This window comes from Mauremys reevesii, linkage group 7 (assembly GCF_016161935.1).
Source record: "Mauremys reevesii isolate NIE-2019 linkage group 7, ASM1616193v1, whole genome shotgun sequence".
Taxonomy (NCBI): domain Eukaryota; kingdom Metazoa; phylum Chordata; order Testudines; family Geoemydidae; genus Mauremys; species Mauremys reevesii.
In genome coordinates this window covers 9,365,232-9,389,395 of record NC_052629.1, presented here as the reverse complement: position 1 = coordinate 9,389,395, position 24,164 = coordinate 9,365,232, and the positions used below count along the sequence as shown (strand labels likewise).

At 42.1% G+C, this 24,164-nt stretch overlaps 1 protein-coding gene across 4 annotated transcripts in view; it reads right to left on the bottom strand.

Annotated features, from left to right (window-relative positions):
• The window catches only part of PDCD4 (programmed cell death 4), a 33,851-nt gene extending 11,696 nt beyond the window's left edge, over positions 1-22,155 (bottom strand). Inside the window, exons 1-7 of one of the 4 annotated variants that reach the window (XM_039547732.1) lie at positions 22,027-22,155; positions 14,636-14,723; positions 11,777-11,884; positions 5,550-5,849; positions 4,869-4,963; positions 2,251-2,364; positions 1,793-2,014 (exon numbers count right to left, since the gene is read on the bottom strand). In XM_039547732.1, coding sequence (XP_039403666.1) covers positions 1,793-2,014; positions 2,251-2,364; positions 4,869-4,963; positions 5,550-5,849; positions 11,777-11,819 — 774 coding nt within the window. In that variant the 5' untranslated portion in view covers positions 11,820-11,884; positions 14,636-14,723; positions 22,027-22,155. Of the gene's footprint in view, positions 1-1,792; positions 2,015-2,250; positions 2,365-4,868; positions 4,964-5,549; positions 5,850-11,776; positions 11,885-13,683; positions 13,854-14,434; positions 14,555-14,635; positions 14,724-22,026 lie in introns of those variants that run through there. The other 3 variants (XM_039547735.1, XM_039547734.1, XM_039547733.1) reach the window with 3 other exon arrangements.
• Between the last annotated feature and the right edge of the window lie 2,009 nt (positions 22,156-24,164).

The following is a 24,164-nucleotide window of genomic DNA, read 5'->3' as shown; positions in this document are numbered from 1 at the left end:
CAAAAAGTTTCATCTGTTTTTTTTCCTAGTTCTACTTTTAGAAACTGAGGTCTTGCACTTGGCTGAGATGTGGGATACCTGGTCGACAATGACCCCTCAGGCAAACCCCTCAGAACTGGGAGGGGAGGGGTATTAAATGCAAACCCCCCAAATAAACTTAAGAGGTATGTGTGATGGGTCTCTGGGTACCCAGGATTGAGAGTCACCTTGTTACCCACCTGCCTGCAACATAATGAAGTCTTGCTTGTGGTACCTGGGTGTTTGCTTGAATGGCTAACAGGCTGGTGGTGTTAGGGAGCTCTCTCCTCTGGGCTGTTCAAGCCCTGTTTTTCCCTTTCAGGTTAACAACAGGTGCACCCCAGCCCCAGAGTCCCTTTGAATCATTTCCCTGTGATATCCAGCCCCTGTCACTGGCTAATCAAAAGAAATCCCAGATCCTCTGCCCCCAAAAGGAGCTGTGTACCCCAGTTCACAAGTTTTACCTCAAACTACTGTTCCTGTAAAAACAATTTAAAAAAAAAAAAATACACACAACACATGTGAGCACTTACAATAAAACAAAAAGTAGGTTTGCTTAAAAAAGAATTCAGAGTTAACTAGGAACCAGAGAGTGGTGGAAACAAATGACTACAAAACAAATCCTAAAACCTACAAACCTGTGTCTATGCTTATTAACATTTACTTTGCCTATTTAATAAAGTAGGTTTTTCCTGCCAAGTTCAGTCTGTTGAAGAGCTGGCTGGCTTCACAGGAACCAGGATCCAATTTTTCATGAGAACATCCCTGCTCCCCAAGATGTCTCCTCACTGAAAGGAGGAAGAGTGTCTTTCTCCTCTCTCTCCTATATTGAATCAGTCTTTTGTCTTTATTCATAGACAGGTTGAGCCTTTGTAAGGTTTTGTCTGTGGTAATGTTCCTTTTTTACCCCCATTGATAGTTTTAGGATGGAGCAAGGCTAAACAACGGAGTCTTGCCTTACATCACAACTAACTAGGGTGGCATGACAACTCCCTCCTGCTTCAATGGGACACCAGAGACATATTGTCTTTTAGTGACTAACTTTTACTTAAAGTCTATAAAACATACTTTCTATACAAGTATATTATTCCTTAAATTTTACATGTACATACTGCTTGCAACAATTATGAATCTTGACAAGGGCTTTCTGTAGATACTTTTACCATGCTACTTTTTATGAATAATAAATACCCTCCAAGACATGTGTTTGTCAGGTTGAGATAAGAGTTGTTTGCAGAGAACAGGAGACACTCTGCGTTACAGTATGATCATCAAAAGAACTAAAACGGAACTAAAGACTCGAGGCCAAACTAGAGCAAAGCTGAAGTGTGCACACTAGAAGCTCTGTCTCAGGCCATCAGGCAGCTGAGAAGGAACTGAGAGCAGTTTGCCTGCACAGCTTTATGTATCCTTGGAATGGGGCACAAGAATATCTGGCGTGCCTGCGAGGGCTAAACGGGCACTACTACAAACAAAAAATCTGGTCAGAGGTAAATGGAGCACATGCGCACCTGAAGTGGGGCACCTATAGGAACACTACTTGAATAAGGGTTAGTTTTGCTACACAAATTTAAAAAAAAAAAGGGAAACTTCTCAAATTAAAACACCGGTCTGGGAGTTAGGAAGGGGAGTGGTGAGACAGAAGGGAGCTACAGCATACAAGTGATAATATCACTAAAATACATTACACCTTATTTCATGAAGCAGTTTAACTGAACAACACCAGCCACGGAGGTTAAAGTCAAAGATCTGGTGCAAAGGGCTGTAGGCATACCTGTGGTGCTCTGGGAGAATCCAACATCAACTCAGGTAGTTCTTTCAGTAGTCTATCAAATGATTTTTCCACATCACTTGTGCTCACTACTGTCCCACAAAGGTCAGAGAGGAGCTTAGATGTCATTTCTCTGTGACTAGCCTTCCCCTCTAATGACAATGATACAGCCAACACTGGCACACTGTATTTCATTTCACCAAGATTTAAATCCCTCAGCATCTCCTAAATAAGATTTGAAGAAAATATATTAACATTTTAATAAAAAATGTTAACAATTAATAAAAGATTTAAAAGATTTAATAAAAAAATTTCAAATAATCACTACAAGGGCAGAGGGAAGGTTGTTTGGGTGCCTTAACTGCATTTCCATATCAGCACCTCTATAATTTCGTTTGTAACTGGCTGTGACTTCCCATGTCAAGTGTGATATTTTTAAAAATACAAGTTGTCAGACATACCGCAACTTCATTAGTATCTCCATGTTCAAAGTATTCCTGTAACATTGGTGTTAAAGTTTTATCAAATGCTCTTTCATCCAAAGGTGGAACTACAGTTTCATAGACACAATTTTCCTGTTTAAAAAAACAAAAGAAATCAGATACTGCATCTGAACAGCAGCAGCGTCTCTCTTGTTCTCTTTATTGCAGAGCTTAAATGCTTTTTAAATAATGAACTCTTTGGTACTTGCAGCCAAGATTTCTATCAGCAATGACTGCATCATGCCTTTGTAAATCAGTCTGTGGAAACATCAGTTCTAGAACAAAGATAACATTTCCCAAAAATATAAAAGCTGAATCTACTAGTAAGTAACATTAGAACTTCCAACATCGTAAGCACCTAGGATTCTTCTGGCAACATTATTGTTAGAAACAAAAGTTTTCAAGTACCATACATAGAAGGGAAGGAGACAAACTCATATCCAGCTCTGCAGGAAGGCAAACTCTTAACCAGACACCTTGTATCTTTCCCCCAAAAGCTACTCTCCCCTCCACGATAAAGAAGCAGCCTGACCTTGCAAGGCAATATAAGCCTAAGAACCAGAACTCCAGCACAGCCAATCTTCCTCCATATCCCTCCATTCCCCACTCCTCCTGAACTGACCTGCTAATTTTCAGAAGTAGGTAGATAGGGGTGTGAGAGTGTGGAAGGAATGGGATGGAAGGACAATTCCTTAACAGGTTATGTCTGGGTGGGGGCATGGGAGGAATAGATATATTAGTGTCCTGGACCACCCTAACAGAGACTGTGCTGCACACTGCATAGGATATTCATTTGTAGTTCACTGGGGTACTGCAGCCTCCATATACAAGAGAACCATCACAGCTTGGACAAAGTGTAACATGGTGCTGTCTAATGAGGAAGCTAAAGAGGAAACCAGTACTTAACGTAGCCTGAAAAAAACATCCCACAGTGTCTTGCATAAATTGAGAGAAGCAGCTTTGGTAAGACAGTGCTTAAAGTGTCTGACTCAGCAGTTCGGATTGATTTTTAAATGTTTGGAGACTTTTTTTTTTTTAAATCTGGGTCTACAACTCCCTATGACCCATTCAACTGGAAGCCCTGGAAGGGAAAGCCACACTTGAGGGTGGATATTTACACACTTATCCTAGGCCAGTGGTCCCCAAACTTTTCACGGTCATGCCCCCTCTTTACCTGTCTATATCCCGACTCCCCTGGAGCCATGGCTTCACTCCCGGCCCTCCGGGGGTGGGCACAGACAGAAGTAAGGGGGCAGGGCTGGGGCCACAGCTGGGGCCGGGAACAGAGCCACGGTTGGAGGCAGAGGTTGGGGCTGGAGCAGAAATGGGGGCAGAGCGGGGCTAGGTGGTGCTTTATCCACTGTGGGGGCTGACCCAGGCCCCACCATGCCTCCCTGAACATTCCTCTGCACCTCAGAGTTTGGAGATCTCTGTCCTAGGCTCTTTAAATATTGTCGGTAGCCTTAGATTCAGACTACCTATTCTCAGCCCTCAACAAGCTACTATAAGCTATTTGAGAGGGCCAAGATACAACAGTGACTACTTTATGCATCTCTTTTTAGCTGTCAAGATACACCCCCTTAAGCTCTGATACAGTGTGGGCAGTGGTGTCAACATCTGTTAAATAATCTTTTGACTTCAGCCATTAGATCTATATTTTACCTTCAAAGCAGTGCATCAAGCTGATTTCCTAGATTTGATGTGCACCACTGTATTAAAAAGCCACAGTGTTCCACTTTGAAATTGACTGTATCTTGGTTCATACCCAAATACTGAAGATAGGAACATATGACCAATTTCTCCCCCTACCAACTGCACAGAGTCTGTACAATGAGCAACTGCACAAAGAGTTAAAAACTGAAAGGTGTACTGGCTTTGAACTCCTTCAGAGACCTGCAGTAGTTAGTGTTCATGTCCAATAATTTAAAACAGAGAAAAAGCTACCACACATACTGAGCAGTTGTACCTCTGCATCTTTAGTATAAAGTATATGTCAAGAACCTGATTTATCTACTATTCTTTTTATCCATGTGCAATAGGCACCTTAAAAATCAGTACCAACACTAGCGGTATCTAAATACTGAAAATGGAATTTGTTTTCACTTCTGTTGATACCAACTTAACACTTCAAAATATTACTGTAGTAAGAGACCCTGATGATTTGTGAACACTAGTTTTGTAGTAAAACCAATACAAGAATGTAGGCATTTTTATAAAAATATATATGTTAATTACAATTTAAAGGGACTGAGAAACAAACATTTTTTGTTGAATGTCCATTAGTTTTTACAGAATTAGAGCTGAATCCTGCAAGGTGCTAAGTACCATGGCCCTGATCCAGCAAAGCACTTTAAGCATACGTTTAATTTAAGCATGAGTAGTCCCACTAGACAAACCAAGACACCTTAAAAGGCTACACCGACCTCTTTGCTAGTGAATGGGCCTACTCACGTGCTTAAAGTTAAGCAAACACTTTATCAGGGCCAGTGTTTAACATCTTTAGAATCAAGCCTTTATAAATGTCGCATCAATTACAGTGAATAAAAAGGCTATTTCCATCTCAAACTTGCACTGTATAAGACAAAACATTTGCTCACCTGGTCATCGTCATAGTTGGGATCTTTAATATCCACTTCCTCCACGTCATACACTTGCCCTGGTGTACCCCAAACACCTTTGCCACCTGCACCACCTAGCAAAACATGCAAAAGTGAAAAAAAGAGATAGCCAGCTTATGGTAAATGCTGGGTTGATCTCAAAATATCTCCATACTACCATGCCTCATTCAGGCATGTGTGTGTAAGACTCAGATTTTCTGGGATATGCAGAAGTATCTTTCAACTCCCAGCCATTTGAGCTTTGCATCACTTGAGTCAGGAAATTGTAAGCAACATGAGGCAGCATGAAGAGTGCTGAAGATTGAAATAATTGGGCTTTAAGTTATTAAAGGGAGTATCCCAGATATAAATTCCATCATAAAACCTCAAGATCTGTAGATTGTACTGTACATTATGATATAACAACAATGTAGTATCCTAAAGAAAGAAGTTGATTGTGCTTGGTATAACGAATAATGCGTGTGTGTGCACGCACACTATAATCCATTATTGAAGATTGCTATCTGCTGTGGCCTTCCCCATACAACCATTATAAAAAGAGCTACTGAATGGGAGGATAGACAGAAAATGTTCTTTAGGCAGAAGATAATCCAAATGGAAAAAACAGGCTTTTAGACGAAAGCCCATAAGCAGAGACCCTTCTTAGTAGGCTACACCAACCTTTCTTTGGTAGTCCCCTTCCTTTTCCAGACCGGGATCGTCTGTCCAGAAATTTTCCCTTTGGACTAGTTGGTGCAGTGACTCCACTTTTCAGTGTCTCTCCATTATCACTAACAGAGTCTCCTCTCCCAGAATCACGAGAAGAATTTTTCCTTAACCGCCTCTTTGCTCTAGCATTAATTTTAGCTTCATTAATGGAAGATGCAGCTATCCAATTTCCATTGATTTCAGTCTTTATTTCCTCACTTCCACCATTTTCTTCCTCACCAGAAAATGGAGTGTCACTTAGATGATCAAGTTCTCAAAAGAGAGAAGACACAAAGAAAAATCTAGTTACCGCTTTAAACGGTTATCATAAAAGTTATGCAAAATATTCATCATGATTTTAAAAAATTACATCTTTAAAATGGAAACCTGTCATATAAAAGAAATATTAGATGTAAGGTTGCTGAACCAAAGTACCTGGCCACATTCCAATTACTTTTATTTAAGGCAAATTTGTTGCTTTTCCATTGCCGGTGCAGTAGCATAATGGGAAATAAAGCTCTCCTAGGCTACATGCCAAAGAACATGTATGTGGGTGGGTGAAGAGCAACTGAATGAATATTTTACAAGTAGATAAACCAAGTAAAGAGGTTCTGTAAACGAGCATGGAGCTACTTGGGTTTATAATGTCTCTCAAACTCAGTAAAACATATGAATTTTCCTTAAGGAAAATTCATAGAGTACCACTGGCTGCAATAGGAAAAAAAAAAAAAAAAAAAGAGATAAACTGCAAGAGCACACACTTGCAAATTTCTCAGCATGCCACCAATGAAGAACTGTCTTACCGGTTGATAAGCAGTAACAACTTTTTTTAAAAAAATTGGAATCTTTACCTAGATGCAACAACATAAAATAGGAAGTGTTTCATTATACTTTATTGGGCTGGCTCTGCAAACACTCCTGGACACAATGCTTACACCTACGTATAGTTTCATTGCAGTAAATGGGACTACACTCTTAAGTAAGAGCTTCACCCAATAATGCGGCTTGTAGGCTCAGACTTTAGTTTTTAAAATAGAATTCCAACTATGTGTACATGCTGAAGGTTTGCAGAGTGGGGCCCTTAGCATTTTTTCTATTTTTAAAACAGACATTTGAAAACATGTCTGCCTGTACTTAATCTGTTCTGTGGATGAACAGAAAATTTTAAACTTCCCAGCTATCAATCTAGCACTTCCACATGCACTCAATTCATGTACAATTTTTTTTAAAGTGACATTACTTCATTATAGTAAATACTATCTGGCAATTTCCATTGGGCTACGTTTCTCAGAACTGAAATATTTTCAAAACTAAGCAGTTTTATGGATGGTAATTGAGAACAAAATGCTGTAATGAAGCAATTCCAACTTCAAAGTATCTGCCGGTGTCAAAGACAACTACAGTTCATAAATTTACATATTTCAGAATGAAGAACGCTTGATGCAAGTGTTTGTTGTCAGAATCAATTAAATCATGCTGCAATATTAGTGTTTCCAGATCTGAATGTTAGAATGGAATGGCTGCATTACCATTTAACTGCAAGTCACCCTTTTCCACTAATTACTTACTTAAAAATGGTTCCTCTCATGTTGGAAACAATCTAAACAAAAAAACAAGACCCTTGTCTGTGAAAGATATTCCCCTTAACTTAGGCTTCATATAAGTTTGCCCAGCATCTTTATAAAGTAAAACAGAACTGTATAAAACTAAGGAGGGGCGGGGGGGGGAAGTGGGTTTATTTACACCCTGATCTCCCACAATGTCCTTCCTCAGCCCAGGTCTACAACTCAATCACCAAAAAACTACTCTTCCTAGCAATCCCTGCTCTCTTGCTTCTCAGGAAGAGACTAGATGAGAATTACCCTGAGCCAGCTTTGTCCTTACTACTGAAGGGAGAGTTGTGACTGTATAAAATGAAGGTGACCCTCTACTATTGTGGCAACCACCGTTATACAATTGCAGCAAATCTTGTGCAAAGTATGCCTTGTAAGGTATCACTGGAGAAGTTGTGATCTGCTGAACATTGTTATCCTGTTTATATTTATGTATTATCATTGTGTATGAAGTTATGAATCTTTGCTATCTGTTTGTATCTCAAACATGTGTTCCTGGGTACATGCCCAAGACAGATTTACATCAAAGCCTGCCAGCATGATTGATAGGCCATTAAAGAGATTCAAACTCTTCCTGAAGATGCCTCAGAGAGCATGTAGACAATGGATGCCTCATGACTCAGCAAGGCACATAGAACATATGAACTCTGACTCCATGTTTGAGACAGTAACTTTCCATGCACATGGACTTGGGGTATAAATTGGAGAGTGAGCCATCATTTCTTTGCCTCTTTCCTGTTCCACATCTCTGGACTGTGATTTCTAACAAAAAAAGCTTTGAACAATGGACTGAGGATCCCAATATTTGAGAGGCACCAGAAAAACTTTACACGAACTGGCAGATTTAACATCACTCCTATTATCCTGATCTACATATTCTGAAATCAGCTGTAATTATATGATTCATGTTAACCATTTAATAACTCTTCTTTTTTATTGCTAAATCTTTAGTTAGGTTACTAAAGATTGGCTGCAGCGTAGTATTTGGTGAGATCCTGAAAGTACATGTTGATCTGGAGAGTGTGTCTGGCTCCTTGGAGTTGGAAGAACCTAATATATGTGATTTCTAGTTCTAATGGTCATTTAACACAGAAGTCTGGTTGTCTGGATGGCGCCTGAGGGCCTAGAGTGCCTGAAGAGGCCTGTCTCTGGCTTCATAATAACTAGTATAGTATTTTGAAAGCATATAGTTGTTATTGGCTTGGTGATAGAATATATCACCTGTCTGGAGTACATGCCCTGTATTTTGGCAATATGACCTGAGATTGGCACTCTTAACCGTATACCAGGCAGCGTGACAAGAGTGACGCTACAGTCAACCCTGGTCATTCAACTCTGGTCTCAGTCTCTAGATCAGTAATATGGAAATCTTTCCAGAAGTACTCCTAAACCTCAAAGGGCCAGCACATTGTTGCAATGCTAAAACATTACATACTTACTATCAACGTCAAAGTGACTATTTAAAAAAAAAAAAATTTGAACAAAGGCTATTGAGAACATACTTTTTCCTCGTCTGTGCAAAAACAGCTTACCTTTATAATTCTGTAAGGAACTAGATCACAGTGAGAATTAGTCACCTCATTAGACTAAGAGTATGTTAAACAATTAAGCATTAGTTTTGGCACTCGGCCATACACAATTACCAGTATGTTTTAAGCTCTATCGTTTTGTCCTCCACTACAGAGCGGGGTAAATGCATTAAGTGCAGTTTGAGAAGAGTAACTAGAAGTTTCTCTCTCTAAAAAGTGTTTACTATTTAAATAAATATTTAAGTACAAATAGAAAAAAGATTTGTTTGAATAGTTTCACTGTAAGCCTTTACCCATAATAAAGAAGTGAACCAGTTTAGCTAAATTGATCTAGTTAAACTGATACAACCACTAATGTAGTAACACTTAAAACCTTTAACCTTGACTTCTATAAATTTATCTTAAAACTGATAATCTGAAGCAATTTAAGCAAAAATGAATGTGCTTAAAGTGCACCTACATTGGGTTTAACGCCATTAATTTAGTTAAGTCAGTCCAGTTTTCTAGTATAAAGGAGAGCCTGAGACTCATAGTACTTACTGAGCAAGTACAACCAGTTCATCTTCTATTAAGTTTATGATCAGGATGAGTTTAGCAATACAGAGGCTTTTGTAAAAAGGAATCATGCCTCTCCAGTCTATCAGAATTCTTTGAGAGGGTCAACAAGCATGTGGAGGACAAGGGTGATCCAGTGGATATAGTGTACTTGGACTTTCAGAAAGCCTTTGAGATGGTCCCTCACCAATGGCTCTTAAGCAAAGTAAACAGTCATGGGACAAGAGGGGAAAGTCCTCTCGTGGATCAGTAACTGTTTAAAAGACGGGAAACAAAGGGTGGGAATAAATGGTCATTTTTTTCCCCACAGTGGAAAGGGATAAATAGTGAGGTCTCCTGAGGATTTGTACTGAGATCAGTGCTGTTCATTGTATTCATAAGTTATGAGGAAAATGGGAAGAACAGTTAGATGGTAAAGTTTGCAGATGGTACAAAGTTACTCAAGATTGCAGTCAGCTTTGGACTTAGCTAAGAGTTACCAAGGAATCTTACAAAACTAGGTGACTAGACAACAAAATGGCAGATGAAATTCAATGTTGATAAATGCAAAGTGCTGCACATTGGAAAACATACTCCCAACTATACATATAAAGTGATGGGGTCTAAATCTGCTGTTACCACTCAAAGATCTTGGAGTGATAGCGTATAATTCTCCAAAAACATCTGCTCAGTGGCAGTCAAGCTAACAGAGTGTTAGGAACTATTAGGGAAGAGATAGATAATAAGACAAAAAAATATTGTCACAATATAAATCCATGATACGCCCACACCTTGAATACTGCGAATAGTTCTGGTAGCCCTGTCTCAAATAAAGATATATTAGAAATGGAAAAGGTACAGAAAATGGCAACAAAACCAATTGTGAGAATGGAATTGCTTCCATATGATACTCCTGGGGGAACTGTGCGCCACTGCACACATGCAGAATTCATGTCCCCTGCAGATTCCCTCCCACCCCCGCAGAAAATACATTTTGCCAGAGAGAGTCGCTGCAATTACATATTTTGCCCACCAGGGGCTGCTGTGGCATCACAAGAGAGGGAAGCCGGCTCATAAGCCAGAGCAGTTAACCACAGAGAGGGAGGAGGCAGAGGTCAGGTGAGGCGGCACAGGACACGGGGGAGGGACAGACCGAGCAGGGCACATAGAGCTGCTGGGGGGTCATGCACTGGCATTCAGAAGGGCTAGCGGGGGGACAGACTGAAGTGGGGACACAGCACTGAGCCAGGGGCTGAATGGGTGGGGGGTGCCAGGCCACATGTGCCTGACTCAGACTTCTGCACTAATATGCCTAGTAAGGAATCTATTTGTCAAAAAACATTTCCTGAATCTTTTTTATTGTCTGTATTGTTACAGACATACTTACATGTATTTTGAAATAAATTACTGAAATAACTGAAACTAAAGCAATTATATTGTGTTACTTTGACAAATAAAATGTGCAGAATTTTAAAATATTGTGTGCAGAATTTTTAATTTTTTGGTGCAGAATTCCCTCAGGAGTAATAGGAGGAGAAATTAAAAAGACTGGGCCTGAGATCATTGAGGAGGAATATAACAGAAGATTACGAAATCCTGAATGGTGTGGTGAAAGTGACTAGAGAAGTGTTAGTTACCCCTTCCCATAATACCAGGGCTCACCCAAAGAAATTAATAAACAGCAAGTTTTAAACAAACGAAAGGAAGTACTTCTTCGCACCACATGGTCAACCTGTGGAACTCATTGCCAGGAGATGTTGTGAAGGCCAAAAATATAACTGGGTTCACAAAAGAATTAGGTAAGTTCACAGAAGACAGGTCCACCAATAGTTATAAATCAATATGGTCAGGAACACAATCTCATGTTCTAGATGTCCCTAAACCTCAGACTGCCAGAAGCCAGGACTGGATGACAGGGGATGGATTACTCAATAACTTGCTGTGTTCTGTTAATTCCCTCTGCAGCATCTGGCCACTGTCAGAAGACAGGATACTGGACTAGATGGACTACTGGTCTGACCCAGTTCCCAGTCTTATGTTATGTTCTTATTATGTGTTTCCTCTGCTTTTAATCCTAGGGACAGTTACATGAGAGCAAAAATCTCTGCTCCAAAAGGAGTTTATTTGCTCTTGTTTAATTGTGACCTGAAGTCATTCCTGTGTTTGTGACATCACAACTAGTTGCTGTGACAGTAATAATAAACATCAGATTATGATGACTTCAAAGTCACTATCATCTAGTATTCTAGTTAAGCAACCACTTGGGATGTTGCAAACAAAAACAAACAGGAGGAAAAGAGGAACTCCTAAGGAACAGATTTTATTTGCATACAATTATTCCAATTTTAAAAGAAATACATCAGGCAGCAAATGTAATACAGTTAGAAGAACCGTTTCTAAATTGATTATTTCTTCAAGTTTGTTATGAAGATCTTTAAAGAAGCCACCAAAATACATTTTACAAATAAAAGAAATTCCAGTGTCAATTAATAGTTTAAATACAAAAACTAAAGATGTTATATACCTGTTGGGTTAACATTATATATCTGCTCATTTTCTACTTCCATACTTGTTTAATTGCACTTCCACTGAACTGACTGTAAACAGCAATCTTAATACTTTCCTTTCAGGCCTAAAAAAAAAAAAAAAAAAAAGACAGTAAATGCAATTACATTGAATACAGAAATATATTTGATTTTTCCAGTAGACTAAAGTCTGACTGAATTAGAACATTAGGAGTCTTTTGTCTAGTCAACATTCATTTTCACTCAAATTCAAGAATTAAGACTGGTATTTTTTTTTAAATTAGCATTAACTTACTGGTACTAGTGAAAATATTCATGGGATGGTGAAAATGTAATAGAGAGCACCATTTATAAAACAGCACAGGTAAGAGTGTACAACGGTAACACCAGGACAAAGGTCAAATCTACACTTAAGTTTTACCAGTATACTTTGGTTTAAATAAATCAATCACACCCCTAACTGAGCTATGTAGTTGTTATACTGGTAAAAACCCTAGTGCAGGCACAGTTACATCGATGTAAAGGTGACTCATACCTTCCAGAGGTGAAAGTAAGCCAGTACGGAGTACCGGTAAAAAAAAAGGTGGCAGTAGTGTACTGGCAAGTAAGTGGAGCATTCAGTACTGGCTTACTTTCACCTCTTTTGGCTGCATAACAAAAAGTTCAAACTCAAAGCTAATAAATGCTTGGAAAGGGAAAACTCACCGTCGCATTTGTTTGTTGTTTCTCTCCCTCTCCTCCTCCAGCCAGAATGCCCGATGCGGCTAGGCTCCGCGTTCCCCCGACCCTCCCACTCAACAGGGGCTCCCCTCTAGCTTCTAGCAGGGGGACTGGCTGAAGGAGAAGCCGCCCCAGGTAGCCTGCTGCCTGCATAGGAACAGTTTAAACTTAGCTGTTCACTCTGCGGTCTGAGCCCTGGGATTCAGGGCTATTTCTGGCATCCTTGTTAATTTCACTCAGGGTTGCGGGGGGGAGAAGGGTGACCAAAGCCGGGCAGTTCTTTTCTGCCCCATAGATTTGAACTTGGAAATGGTTCCTGATTTTGATTGTATTTTTTGAGTATTATATTACAGCAGATCGTCTCATCCAGGGGGCAGAAAGAACTGCCCCAGCTTTAGTCACACACCCCCCCCCACACACACCCTCCCACCACCACCAACCCTGAGTGAAATTAACAAGGATGCTAGAAATAGCCCCTAATCCCAGAGTTCAGACAGTGGAGTGAACAGCTAAATTTAAACTGTTCTTATGCAGGCAGCAGGCTACCTGGGGAGGCTTCTCCCTCAGCCAGTCCCCCTGCTACAAGCTAGAGGGGAGCCCCTGCTGAGTGCGGGGGTCAGAGGAACGGGGAGCCTAGCCACGTCGGGCAGCCTGGCTGGAGGAGGAGGAAGGACAAGGAGAAAAATGTGACAGTGAGTTTTCAGTTTTATTCCCATAGTAAAGTTTTATTACAGACAGTACTGGTAGTAGTAATATTAGCATTATTTTCTATATCTAAGTCATGCAATGGGAGGGATTCATGAAGTATGTAGGAGAGGTGGGTTGCTTGTGTTTGGACTGTACGGGTAAGAAATGTAACTTATTTCCACCCCTGGCCCCGTCCCTTCCGTCTGGGGCAAAGTGGGACCTGTACCAGTAAGAGCTGTATTTTACTTTCATCCCTGTCCCCTTCCCACATATGACTATCTATGTGGGTTTAAAGCATCTTTATGACACCATACATGCATCCACACTAGGAGAGTTGTACTGATTCAACTATACCACTATAGTTAAAGCATTATAACTTTCTAGTCTAGACAAGCCCTTACCATGCATCCTAATTCACTGCCTCCCGTACACCCAAACACAGATCTATAGGCTATATAAATTTAGTCTACAGAAGTACACACACCTGAGAAGCTCTCACCTCTGTATTCTCTCATGAATACTCTGCTCTCTCCTTCTTCTGTGTATTCTGTTAGCTAGGGGCCAAGGTCAACAAGTTCCCTCTTTCTAGAGAGATTACTGTTATTTTCCTCTCATCCCTTCCCATTCATCTCTATAAACAGCTGAATAATGAGATTTTGAAAGAGATGGCATCTCCCCTTTTCATAAAAAAAAAGAATATTTCAGCCAGTAAGACTACAATATGCAAATGAATCAGGTGGGCTTACACAAAGACATATTGGCTATATCATTTATCACAAACTTTTACCGGCAAAGTTTTCGTGAATCACTTTGTCATCTTGTATCAGAGGTGTAGCCGTGTTAGTCTGGATCTGTGAAAGCAGCAAAGAGTTCTGTGCACCTTATAGACCAACAGACGTATTGGAGCATGAGCTTTCGTGGGTGAATACCCATCCGACGAAGTGGGTATTCACCCACGAAAGCTCATGCTCCAATACATCTGTTAGTCTATAAGGTGCCACAGGACTCTCTGTTGCTTTGTCATCTTGTGAATGTTATTGGTATGTGTAGTTCTCCCATGAGATTTCAATGGCTCTTCTCTTCTTCCCTTTCCACCCGTTGCAGTCCTACAAACACTTTATTGTTGAGTGGCGAGTTTGTGACATTAGGTGACATCAACCCTCCCCACTTTTCTCCTCTAGTTCACTTGCCTAGTACAGACTTATTGACTACAGCGATGCATAACCAGTGGTTGAAGGTACAAAACTTGCCTTTTTACAGTGATTTCTGCATATAATCCAATTTTCTCAGGTCACACCTCAATTTCAAACAATTAACCTTGAGTAAGGCAATGTCCTCTTCCCCATGCCATCCAATACCTCATTTACAAGTCTTTCTTTCAGCATTACCTCAATCATTCAGTTCTGAAGCACTCTTATTATGCTAAGAGAGTCTTCTCTTGTACTACTCACTCAGGAAGGGGAATCAAGATCATCTGACTATCTTAGGAGGTTGATTTTCTTCTTCCTAGCAGAATGTTCCATTACAGATGTGTTTCTCCTTTAAAACAAAAAGGAAAATACAATTATAAAGAGACTGCATAGAACACTAGAGCTAGGAAAAATAATTATAACAACCACCACCAGTGAGGACTTTTTTCCCCATACAGGACCTCCCACAAATCTACTTGAGACCACCTTCCATTTAGAAAATTTGAAAGGACACCTGTCTGTAATATTCCTTGGGGGGTTATGACCCTCAGGTTTATAGTCTAAGATGGGGTTCTGAACATGACATGGGTACCAGCACACCTCAGCTTTACTGATCACATATTCACACTAATCAGGAGACTGTACTGTCAGTCAGGGCCACCCCTAAGTATTCTGGGGCCCTACGCAGCCCCCCTGTGGGCAGGGCTGGCTTGGGGGGGCAGGGAGGAACTGCCCCCCAGCCCTCACTGGCAGTGCGGCTAGGGCCGGGTTGCTGCACTTCCCGTCGCCGGTGAGTGCAGGCCCAGCCCCGCTGCAGTCCTCAGGGGAGTGGGAGCAGCACTGGGGCGGAGCAGGGGCGGGGCGAGGGCTTGAGGGAAGCAGGGGCGGGAAGAGGCGGGGCTGGAGCAGCACGCAACTGCGCAGGGCACCAGGAAAATTTGGTGCCCCTATGCTGCTGTGTACTTTGTGTATGGGTAGGGATGGCCCTGCTGTCAGTCTAGAGATGGGTAAAATTTACACCTCCTGACTAAATATTAACTTTAATTCCAAGACCAGAAGGGACCATTGTGACCATCTAATCTGACTTCCTGTAAAACACAGGCAACAGAACTTCTCAAAAACACTCCTAGAACAGTATATGTTTTAGTAAAACCTGCAGTCTTCATTTAAAAATTACCAGTGATGGATAATCCACCAGGACCCTTGGTAAACTACTCCAGTGGTAAATATTCAATAGTGAGGGTAATTAACATCTTATTTTCAGTCTGAGGACTTGTCTTCACTTATAGCACTACAGAATCGAAGTCGGCATCATTAATCCACCTCCCTGAGAGGCGGTAGCTATGTTGACAGGAGAAGACCTCCCATTGACATAGCTCTGTCTACACGGGGGGTTAGGTTGATATAATTACATTGCTCAGGGTGTGGATTTTTCACACTTGTGAGCAACGCCATTATACTGATATAGGTCTGTAGTATAATCCTGGCCTGAACGTCTTAATATAAATTTCCAACCTTTGGATTGTATTATACCTTTTTCAGTTAGATGGAAGAACGCATTATCAAATATTTGTTCCCCACACAGGTACTTACAGACTAATCAAGTCACCCATTAATTTCCTCTTCATTAAACTAAACAGATTGAGCTCCTTCCATCTATCACTATAAGGCATATTTTCTAATCCTTTATTCACTCTTTTGGTTTTTCTCTGCAGCCTCTACAGTTTATCAACATCCCTCTTAATTGTGGGCACCATCCCTGGCTAGTAATGGTCACATCAGTGTCAAGTATAGAGGTAAAACAACCTCTCAAGTCCCCTGTTTATGCATCCCAGGATCACATTAGCTCTTTTTGCCACAAAGTCACATTGGGAGCTTACTTTCAACTAATTATCCACCACATCTTTTTTAAAATCACTGCTTCCCAGGATAGAGTCCACCATCCTGTAAGTATGGCCTATATTCCTTGTTCCTAGATGTATATATTTAGCAGTATTAAATTGCATATTGTTTGCTTGCACCAAGTTTAGCGAGAAATTCAGATCACTCAGAATCAGTGACCTGTCCTCTTCATAATTGAATGCTCCCCAAATTTTGCAGTAAGCTGCAAACTTTATCAGTGATGACTTTGTTTTCATCCATGTCACTGATACATTAAATACCGTAGGGCCAAAAAAATGATCCCTGCAGGGCCCCACTGGAAACCCATCTGCTCGATGATGATCCCCCATTTATAATTACATTGAGACCTATCAGACATTTTTAAATCCTGTTAAGGTGTGCCATGTTAATTTTATATCATTCTAGGTTTTTACTCAAAATGTCACCAAGTCAAACACCTTATAGAAATCTAAATATGTCAACACTATTATCTTCAATCAACCAAACTAGTAATCATTAAAAAGATGCTATCCAGTTAAAACCTGTCAAATTATCTTCCATAAACCCATGTTGGTTTCCATTACTCTCCTTCAATTCTTGATTAATTGAATCCCATATAAACTGCTCTGTATCTTGCCCGAGATTGATGTCAGGCTGACAGACTGAAACTGCCAGGGTCATCCTGTTTACCATTTTTAAAAACTAGCACAACATTAGCTTTCTTACAGTCTTCTGGAACTCCTCAGTGTTCCAAGGCTTATTGAGAATCTACATTAATGATCCAGAGAGCTCCTCAGACAGCTCTTAAAACTCTCAGATGCATATTATTTGGACCTGCTGATTTTAAAATGTGTAACTTTAGTAGCTTCTGCTTAATATCGTCCAGAGAAACTAGCAGAATGGAAAGAGTTATCATCAACATATGATGAGACTGCATCATCTGTTTTCTCCCCAAATACAGAATTCATATTTATTAAACATTTCTGCCTTTTCTGCATTGTTATTGCTAATTATAGCATTTCCACCTAGTAATGGACCAATACAATTGTCAGGATTCTTTTTGTTCCTAATAAAATCTAAATATATAATTATTGTGCTTAACACTGCTCACCATAGATTTTTTTTCCTTGTGTCCCTTTGCATCTCTTACAAATTTTCTACAATTCCAATCCAATTACTATCAACTTCCCCCTTTCTTCCATTTGTTATATATTTTTATTTTTAATAGCTACCTTCACTACCCTTCTATATCTGGTTGTTTTTTTAAATCAGTATGGTTAAAGGGGCTTGCTTAAACTTGGTAATGCTAGTATTCAACTTCAGTTTCAGGACTACCTCACATTTCCTAACTAAAAACCTTTATTATTCATCTACTACAGTATAAGATCTGAAAATCTGTAAAAAGAGCATATTGGTATCATCGTGTCATAAATACAGGCCAGTCTAGACACATGATGATGTGCTCCTATTTTGCTCAAATTAATTTTCTAAAGCTTCATATAGTCAAGAATAATTTGTCATGTGTTAAAAAAAGTTTTCAAAGTTACACACACATATTCACAAGAAGATCAGAGCTTTTGTGCCTCACAGCAAAACCAGAGCATAAGTATATATACTGTAGATATATACACTCAAACTTGGTGTTAATTTTTTTAAAGCAAATCTCAAAGGGCTTTGCAAAGGAGATCAGCATCATTACCTTCATTTTACAGAGGGAGTGACTGAGGCACAGAGATGAAGTGACTTGCCCAAAGTCACCCAGCATGCCACTGGCAGAACCCATATCTCCTGAATCCCAGTCCAGAGTTCTACCATCTAGACCAGTGGTTCTCAACCTGTTCTCTGCGTATCTCTGGGGGGTCTGCAGACCATGCCTAAGATTTCCAAAAAGGTCTGCACCTCCATTTGAAATTTTTTAGGGGCCTGCAAATGAAAAAAGGTCGAGAACCACTGAACTAGACCACACTGTCTCAGCTGAATATACAAGACAAAAACATGGTAAAAGTAAGTATTATTTTCTCGATTTTATAGATGGGGAATTGAGGCAGAGAGAGATTAAATTACTTGCCAAGGAAGTCTGTGGCAGAGCTAGAAATTCAACCCACATCTTTCATATCTTAGTCCAATTACTTAATTGAAATACCCCTCTAAGCTGACTCTGTATTTGCACTTTTACATGCAAGTTGTGCTATCATGCTTTGAAATGTTACCAGCCCCCACTGATCAATGATAAAAATACTTACTTGTATTACCACTTCCCTCTACCATGCAAGCAGATACTTACTTCCTTTTTTAGTGAGGTTACAGCCACAAAATTGATTTTTGGGGGATGTCAGAGGGGAGAGGGGGTACCACATGGATCATACATCTGGGTAAGCCACAGTAATAGAGGAAGAATGTGTACCTTCATTGACTGTTAACATGTTTAACAAAAAGTTAAATATTTTGAGTTTGAATGCCAATAATACTAAGATACTTAAAGCCTGTTTTTTTTTCCTTCCTCCTTTGTGTAATCCTCAACAACAAAAAATATTCTGGGATAAAAATAAATAATTTTATTGATGTGAAATAAAATCCAGGTCCCACTTCCACAGCTCTCTGTTCCATAGCAATGATACTTGGTTTTGACCAGTAGACTAAGCAGATATGAATATTAAGACAAAAGATAGCCTCTTGCTGTTGGCTCTATTTTTCCAGGGTCACTTTAATTACTGTAAACACACTTAAGAAAACAAAACAGGTTGAACGTTAAATTGTTAACACTCACGGACACACCATAGGGTCATGGAGCCTTTAGAGACAAGATCTGTAGTGCAGAGTTGTTAATATGAACAAAGTAATGCATATCAACATTATGTAAGTACTAAGTTAATGACCTATTCCTTAAAACTACTATGTGGTTCAAGAGGGTTACTTCTGCATATTCATACTCCTGAGACTGATGCCACCTTAGCCCTGCAGAGTAAACCCTAAAATTCCAACATATTAATTTATGTTTGAGGGCAGCCCCAAAACATTCTCAAAATGAAGACTTGCTCAAGGCTTAGGAGACTGCTGAAGATGGCCCTACAGCCTCTTACTGTGGTACTGACTTCCTTAGAGCCAAGTAAGAGTCCTGCACTGAAAAAGTACCTTGTACCAAGTACCTACATTGGCTTGTTCCGGCAGAACAGATGAGTATCCAATACAAACACATCAGCAGATACCTGCTCGGTACCTTGTTTCTTGTTATATGGGTAACTTCCAATATCAACAAAGATAAGTTCCTTAAAAGCCCAAATCATCCGCAGCAACAGTAACAGTCCAACAATGGAAGAGATAAATCTTCTCTGGGTGCTGAGGCTTCAGGTACTACAGTCATGAACCCTGGATCCAAATGGCATAATTTTCCTCACTTCCAGGGTCATTCCTGATTGATGTATCTGAAATCAAACTGGCTTACTCGCTGTGTCCCTTCCTCAGGCCAGATAGCCAATATGTTAGTGGACCCAAGGACTGGGCTTGTAAAATCTCCTTGGAAAGGCAACTGACACAGTTGTCTAGTTCGGTTATTTATATTAATGAAGTTAATTGGTGCTACTTTAATCAGGAACCAAGTATCCACTGTGCTTGACTCTATGAAAACAAAAAAAAAAAACCAACCAAAAAACAGAACAGTCTCTGCCCCAGAGAGCTCACAATCGACAGGTAGACAACACAACGGGGACTTAAAAAAAAAAAAAAAAAAAAAAAAAGCTCAAACTTAAGAATTTGCAGAACATTGTTCCACTACATGCATCTGATGAAGTGGGTATTCACCCACGAAAGCTCATGCTCCAAAACATCTGTTAGTCTATAAGGTGCCACAGGACTCTTTGCTGCTTTTACAGAACATTGTAGAGTGCTGCAAAGACTCCAAAAACCATAGGATCCTGGGAAGGTTTGTTTTGGAGGGAGGTGGTGTCTTGTTTTTTTCTCAAGTCCATTATTTTCTCTGGTCTCTGATAGGCAAGGAGCTTTTCTGGATCATTCAGTTGTGACTATTTCAATGAGACACTTCTATTTCTGTAGGTATTTAAACCGCACCCATCAGCCGGGTACATATCTCACGATCACCTGCATCCAAGCGTTCCCACTAGCAGGTTAACATAAGCAAACGTACCCCAATGTGTCCCTGACCAAGAATTTGCAGTGATGTTAGATAAGGAACAAGGCTTCAGAAAACTCTAAAAATCTCTAGATTTTAAATCTTCTTTGAGTATGCTTGATATGGCAATTTCCCCCTTCCCCAACTTCAAGCAAAAGGTACTAATCATTAATGCCATACTACATTTTTAAACTGCAGCAAAATGGCTGAAGTCACATTTAAAAACAACAAAAGAAAGTACAAGTACTCCTGTTTTTTTTTTTTTTTTTTGCGGATACAGACTAACACGGCTGCTACTCTGAAACAAAAGAAATGTTGCTTAAACTTCACAGCATTTTTTCCTCCCTTTGAGCAGAGAACAAGCATGAAAACCTCCAGCCTGAAATATGAACATTTCAAGGTTGTGGACTTGTGAAAACATAGTGTTACAGCAGAATTTTTTTGTGGCCATGTGCTCACTGCAGTACCGTAAAAAGATCCATTTCCATCTGAGGTTTACACATACATACACTTTTATAACACAGAATGCTCTATATAAATACTAGATGTTAGTTATATAGGAAAGAGTGTATAAACAGCCTAAAATATTACTTATTCAAAAAAGACCTGTTACAGTTAAACATACACCAATCCACCTTTAGCACAAGTCTTAAAGCGCACACTTTAAAGTATCAGGAATAACAGCGGAAGTGGTTTTCATACAGATGTGGCTAGTTTGTTTTGTTTTTAAAGGTGCCGCAGCCAGCTCAGTCTTTACAAGAAAAGAAAGTGACTTTACAGCATGAGGGGTAACCAACAGCTCTCCTGTAAAGAGCTAAACCAGGCTCCCTCCTCCCCAGTAACCAATTCAATCCTAGTGCTGCTTGGGGGCAGCAGGCCTGTCACTGCATCCTCACCCAGCCAGACTGGGCCAGGGAGCAGAGGGGTTGGGGATCACTCCTTCCCCACAGATGGCAGCGACTTGTATCTTTACGACAAAGCCCTGGCTGGGATAATTTAGTTGGGGATTGGTCCTGCTTTGGACTAGATGACCTCCTGAGGTCCCTTCCAACCCTGATCTTCTATGATGAAGACCACTGGCTCCATTAAGGGCACTGCTTCTTAGGAGGTGTCTTTAACTGGGAGTCAGAAAGCAGGGGGGGGGGTTAAGACCCTGAAATAAACAGGGTAGCAGAGGGGAAAGCCCCCACCCCACCATCATCCCCCCTGCTGGGGGACAGAGCAGGAGCGGGCCTGAAGACCCCCCACCACCCCCTCCCCGCTGGGGGGGGGGAAGCAAAGGCCCTCACACCACCCTCTCCCCGCTGGGGGGAAGCAAAGGCCCCCCACACCACCCCCACTATCCCTCCCACCGGGGGGGGCGTCCTGAACCGAAGGGGGGACCGTGAGCAAGTCTGAGGAGCTCTGGGAAGGACCCCACACCCCACACGCCCACCCGGCCAGGAAGGGCGTGGAGCCCAGAACACCCCCCACCCCCTCGCCTCGCCTCAGAGACTTCCGGGGAAGGATCCCGAACTTCCCCTGAGGAGGCTTCTGGAGAGGGGCGAGGACCCCGCAATCCCCGCCCCATCTGAGGGGGCTTCCCAATAGGAAAAGACCCCGCGCCCCCCCGGAGCCGCGCGCGGGAGGGCGGGGTTCCCATTACCCGTAGGCACTAGGCAGCGGTCCCGGGGCTGCCCCGTCCCCGCGGCTCCGCTCCCCACAGCCGCTGCCGGCCTCGCTCTGCCCCCTTCGCTGCCCTGTTTGTTTTTGTTTTGTTCTGCCCAGCGACGCGGCCACGAGCGGCCGCCGCGGATTGGTCGCCTGGCTCCACCCGCCACAGCCAATCAGAGGGCGAGGCGTTGGGAAGGGGGCGGAAGAGAAGGAGCGTACGCAACCGGGCGAAGGGGGAGGGCGACACCACCCGCTCGGAACGGAGGGGTGTGGGTGTGTCCTGCAGGGAAGGGATAGGAAGGAACCATTGTGTGTTGGGAGGGGAGGTCCAGCCTACTGGGGAGGGAGGGAGGGGCGCACATCATCCGATTGCCCCCAGGCCATTGTCTGGGGAGGGGGAGGAGTGATCAAACTCCCCAGGCCTGTTAAGAGGCGCCATATACTAGGCAGAGGGGGTCTTTGCTGCCCCATAGGGCTCTATGCAGTGGTGGGGTGGGGTCCCTGGGTGCTAGAATGAGGAGGTATTGGGACTCAAATTGCCTCCGCAGGTTCTATCGCCCGGCACCTTGTAAGGGTCTGGTCTAAATGAGCATAGGGTGGCAGGCACTTATGTTGCCAATGGCCAAATGCCCACACATTCTGCCACCCTCCATCCTTTTGGAAGGGCATTTATCACCCCATCAGCCAGCAATTGCTGGTTTATTCACCCATCCACTGCAAAACTCCTAAGGGCCAGTGTACTCACCAGGGGCAGAGGCCAGGGCAGTTGCCTTCCCAAAGAGCCTTATTAATAGCAGTTAAATACTGGGATCTAAAGCAGAGGCATAATTGTTATTTTTCAGTCCCATAAATGTTTATGGCCCATGGCATTTATATCACAATTAGATAATGCATCATCAGGTTTTTTTCCCCATCCTCAGTTTAGCCCTGCAGGACACCAGACAGATCTGCTTAACACAGGACGTTATTGCTCCATAGCTAGAATAAAGGTGGCTTTAAGGAAGCCTAGGTGATCTATGCAGCTGCATAGTGCACTGTATTTCCAGGGGCTCTCTGTCACATATGCATATGTGATGCTGACAGACCCTGGTCATCGGCGGGCAGGATTGAAGCAGGGACTTCTGGCAGAGCCGCCTGCGGGGGGGAGTGGGGCAATTTGCCCCAGGCCCCGCAGGGGCCCCCATGAGAGTTTTTCGGGGGCCCTGGAGCGGTGTCCTTCACTTGCTCTGGGGGCCCCAGATAACTCTCGCAGGGCCTGGGCCCCCGGAGCTTCTTCCGCTCCAGGTCGTCGTTGGCAATTCGGCGGCGGGGGGTCCTTCCGCTCTGGTGGCAGGGAGTCCCCGCCACAGGTCTTCAGGGCATTTCGGCAGCGGGTCCTGGAGCGGAAGGACCCCCCACCGCCGAATTACCGCCAAAGTGGGGGCCCCCCGCTGCCGAAGACCCCAGGCCCCCTGAATCCTCTGGGCGGCCCTGACTTCTGAAGCTTAGTGCTGCCTCTACCGCATGAGCTAAAAGCCAACTGGCTGTTAACTAATGCTGCGGAGCAGACTCATTTAATTCTCTCTCTAAGTGGTCTTGGTGCCACTAGATGCAACAGAACACCACACTCAGCAGGTGTGTGGGTTACACATACTCAACCCACTAGGCATAGCATGGGGTCCCATGCGGGTTAAATCACCGATTCCCCATCCATCATCCCATTGAGGGGGGCTGCGTGGCAGATACTAAGTTCGCTTGCTGCCCTCATCCACTTGTAATGTTGTGCTTGCATCTGAAGAAGTGGGTTTTTACCCACTAAAGCTTATACCCTAATAAATCTGTTAGTCTTTAAGGTGCCATCGGACTCCTTGTTTTTGCAGCTAAAGACTAACACGACTACTCCTCTGATTCTTTAGGATTATCTCCTGATTTCCCAGCAGCCCATTTAAAAGGATTATTAGAGCCAACGTGATACTATAGAGAGAGGCACATAGACCTCAAACAGACAGACCAATTTAGATTAGGTTTGCTGAGTCCAAAGTGTGAGACAGTATGAACACACCTCAAGCAGACAGACAGAAGTGGCTGGGTGAGGGAGAATGTTATATGTAAACAGGGTGTATAGGGAACCCAGAAGTGTGGAGGGAGATG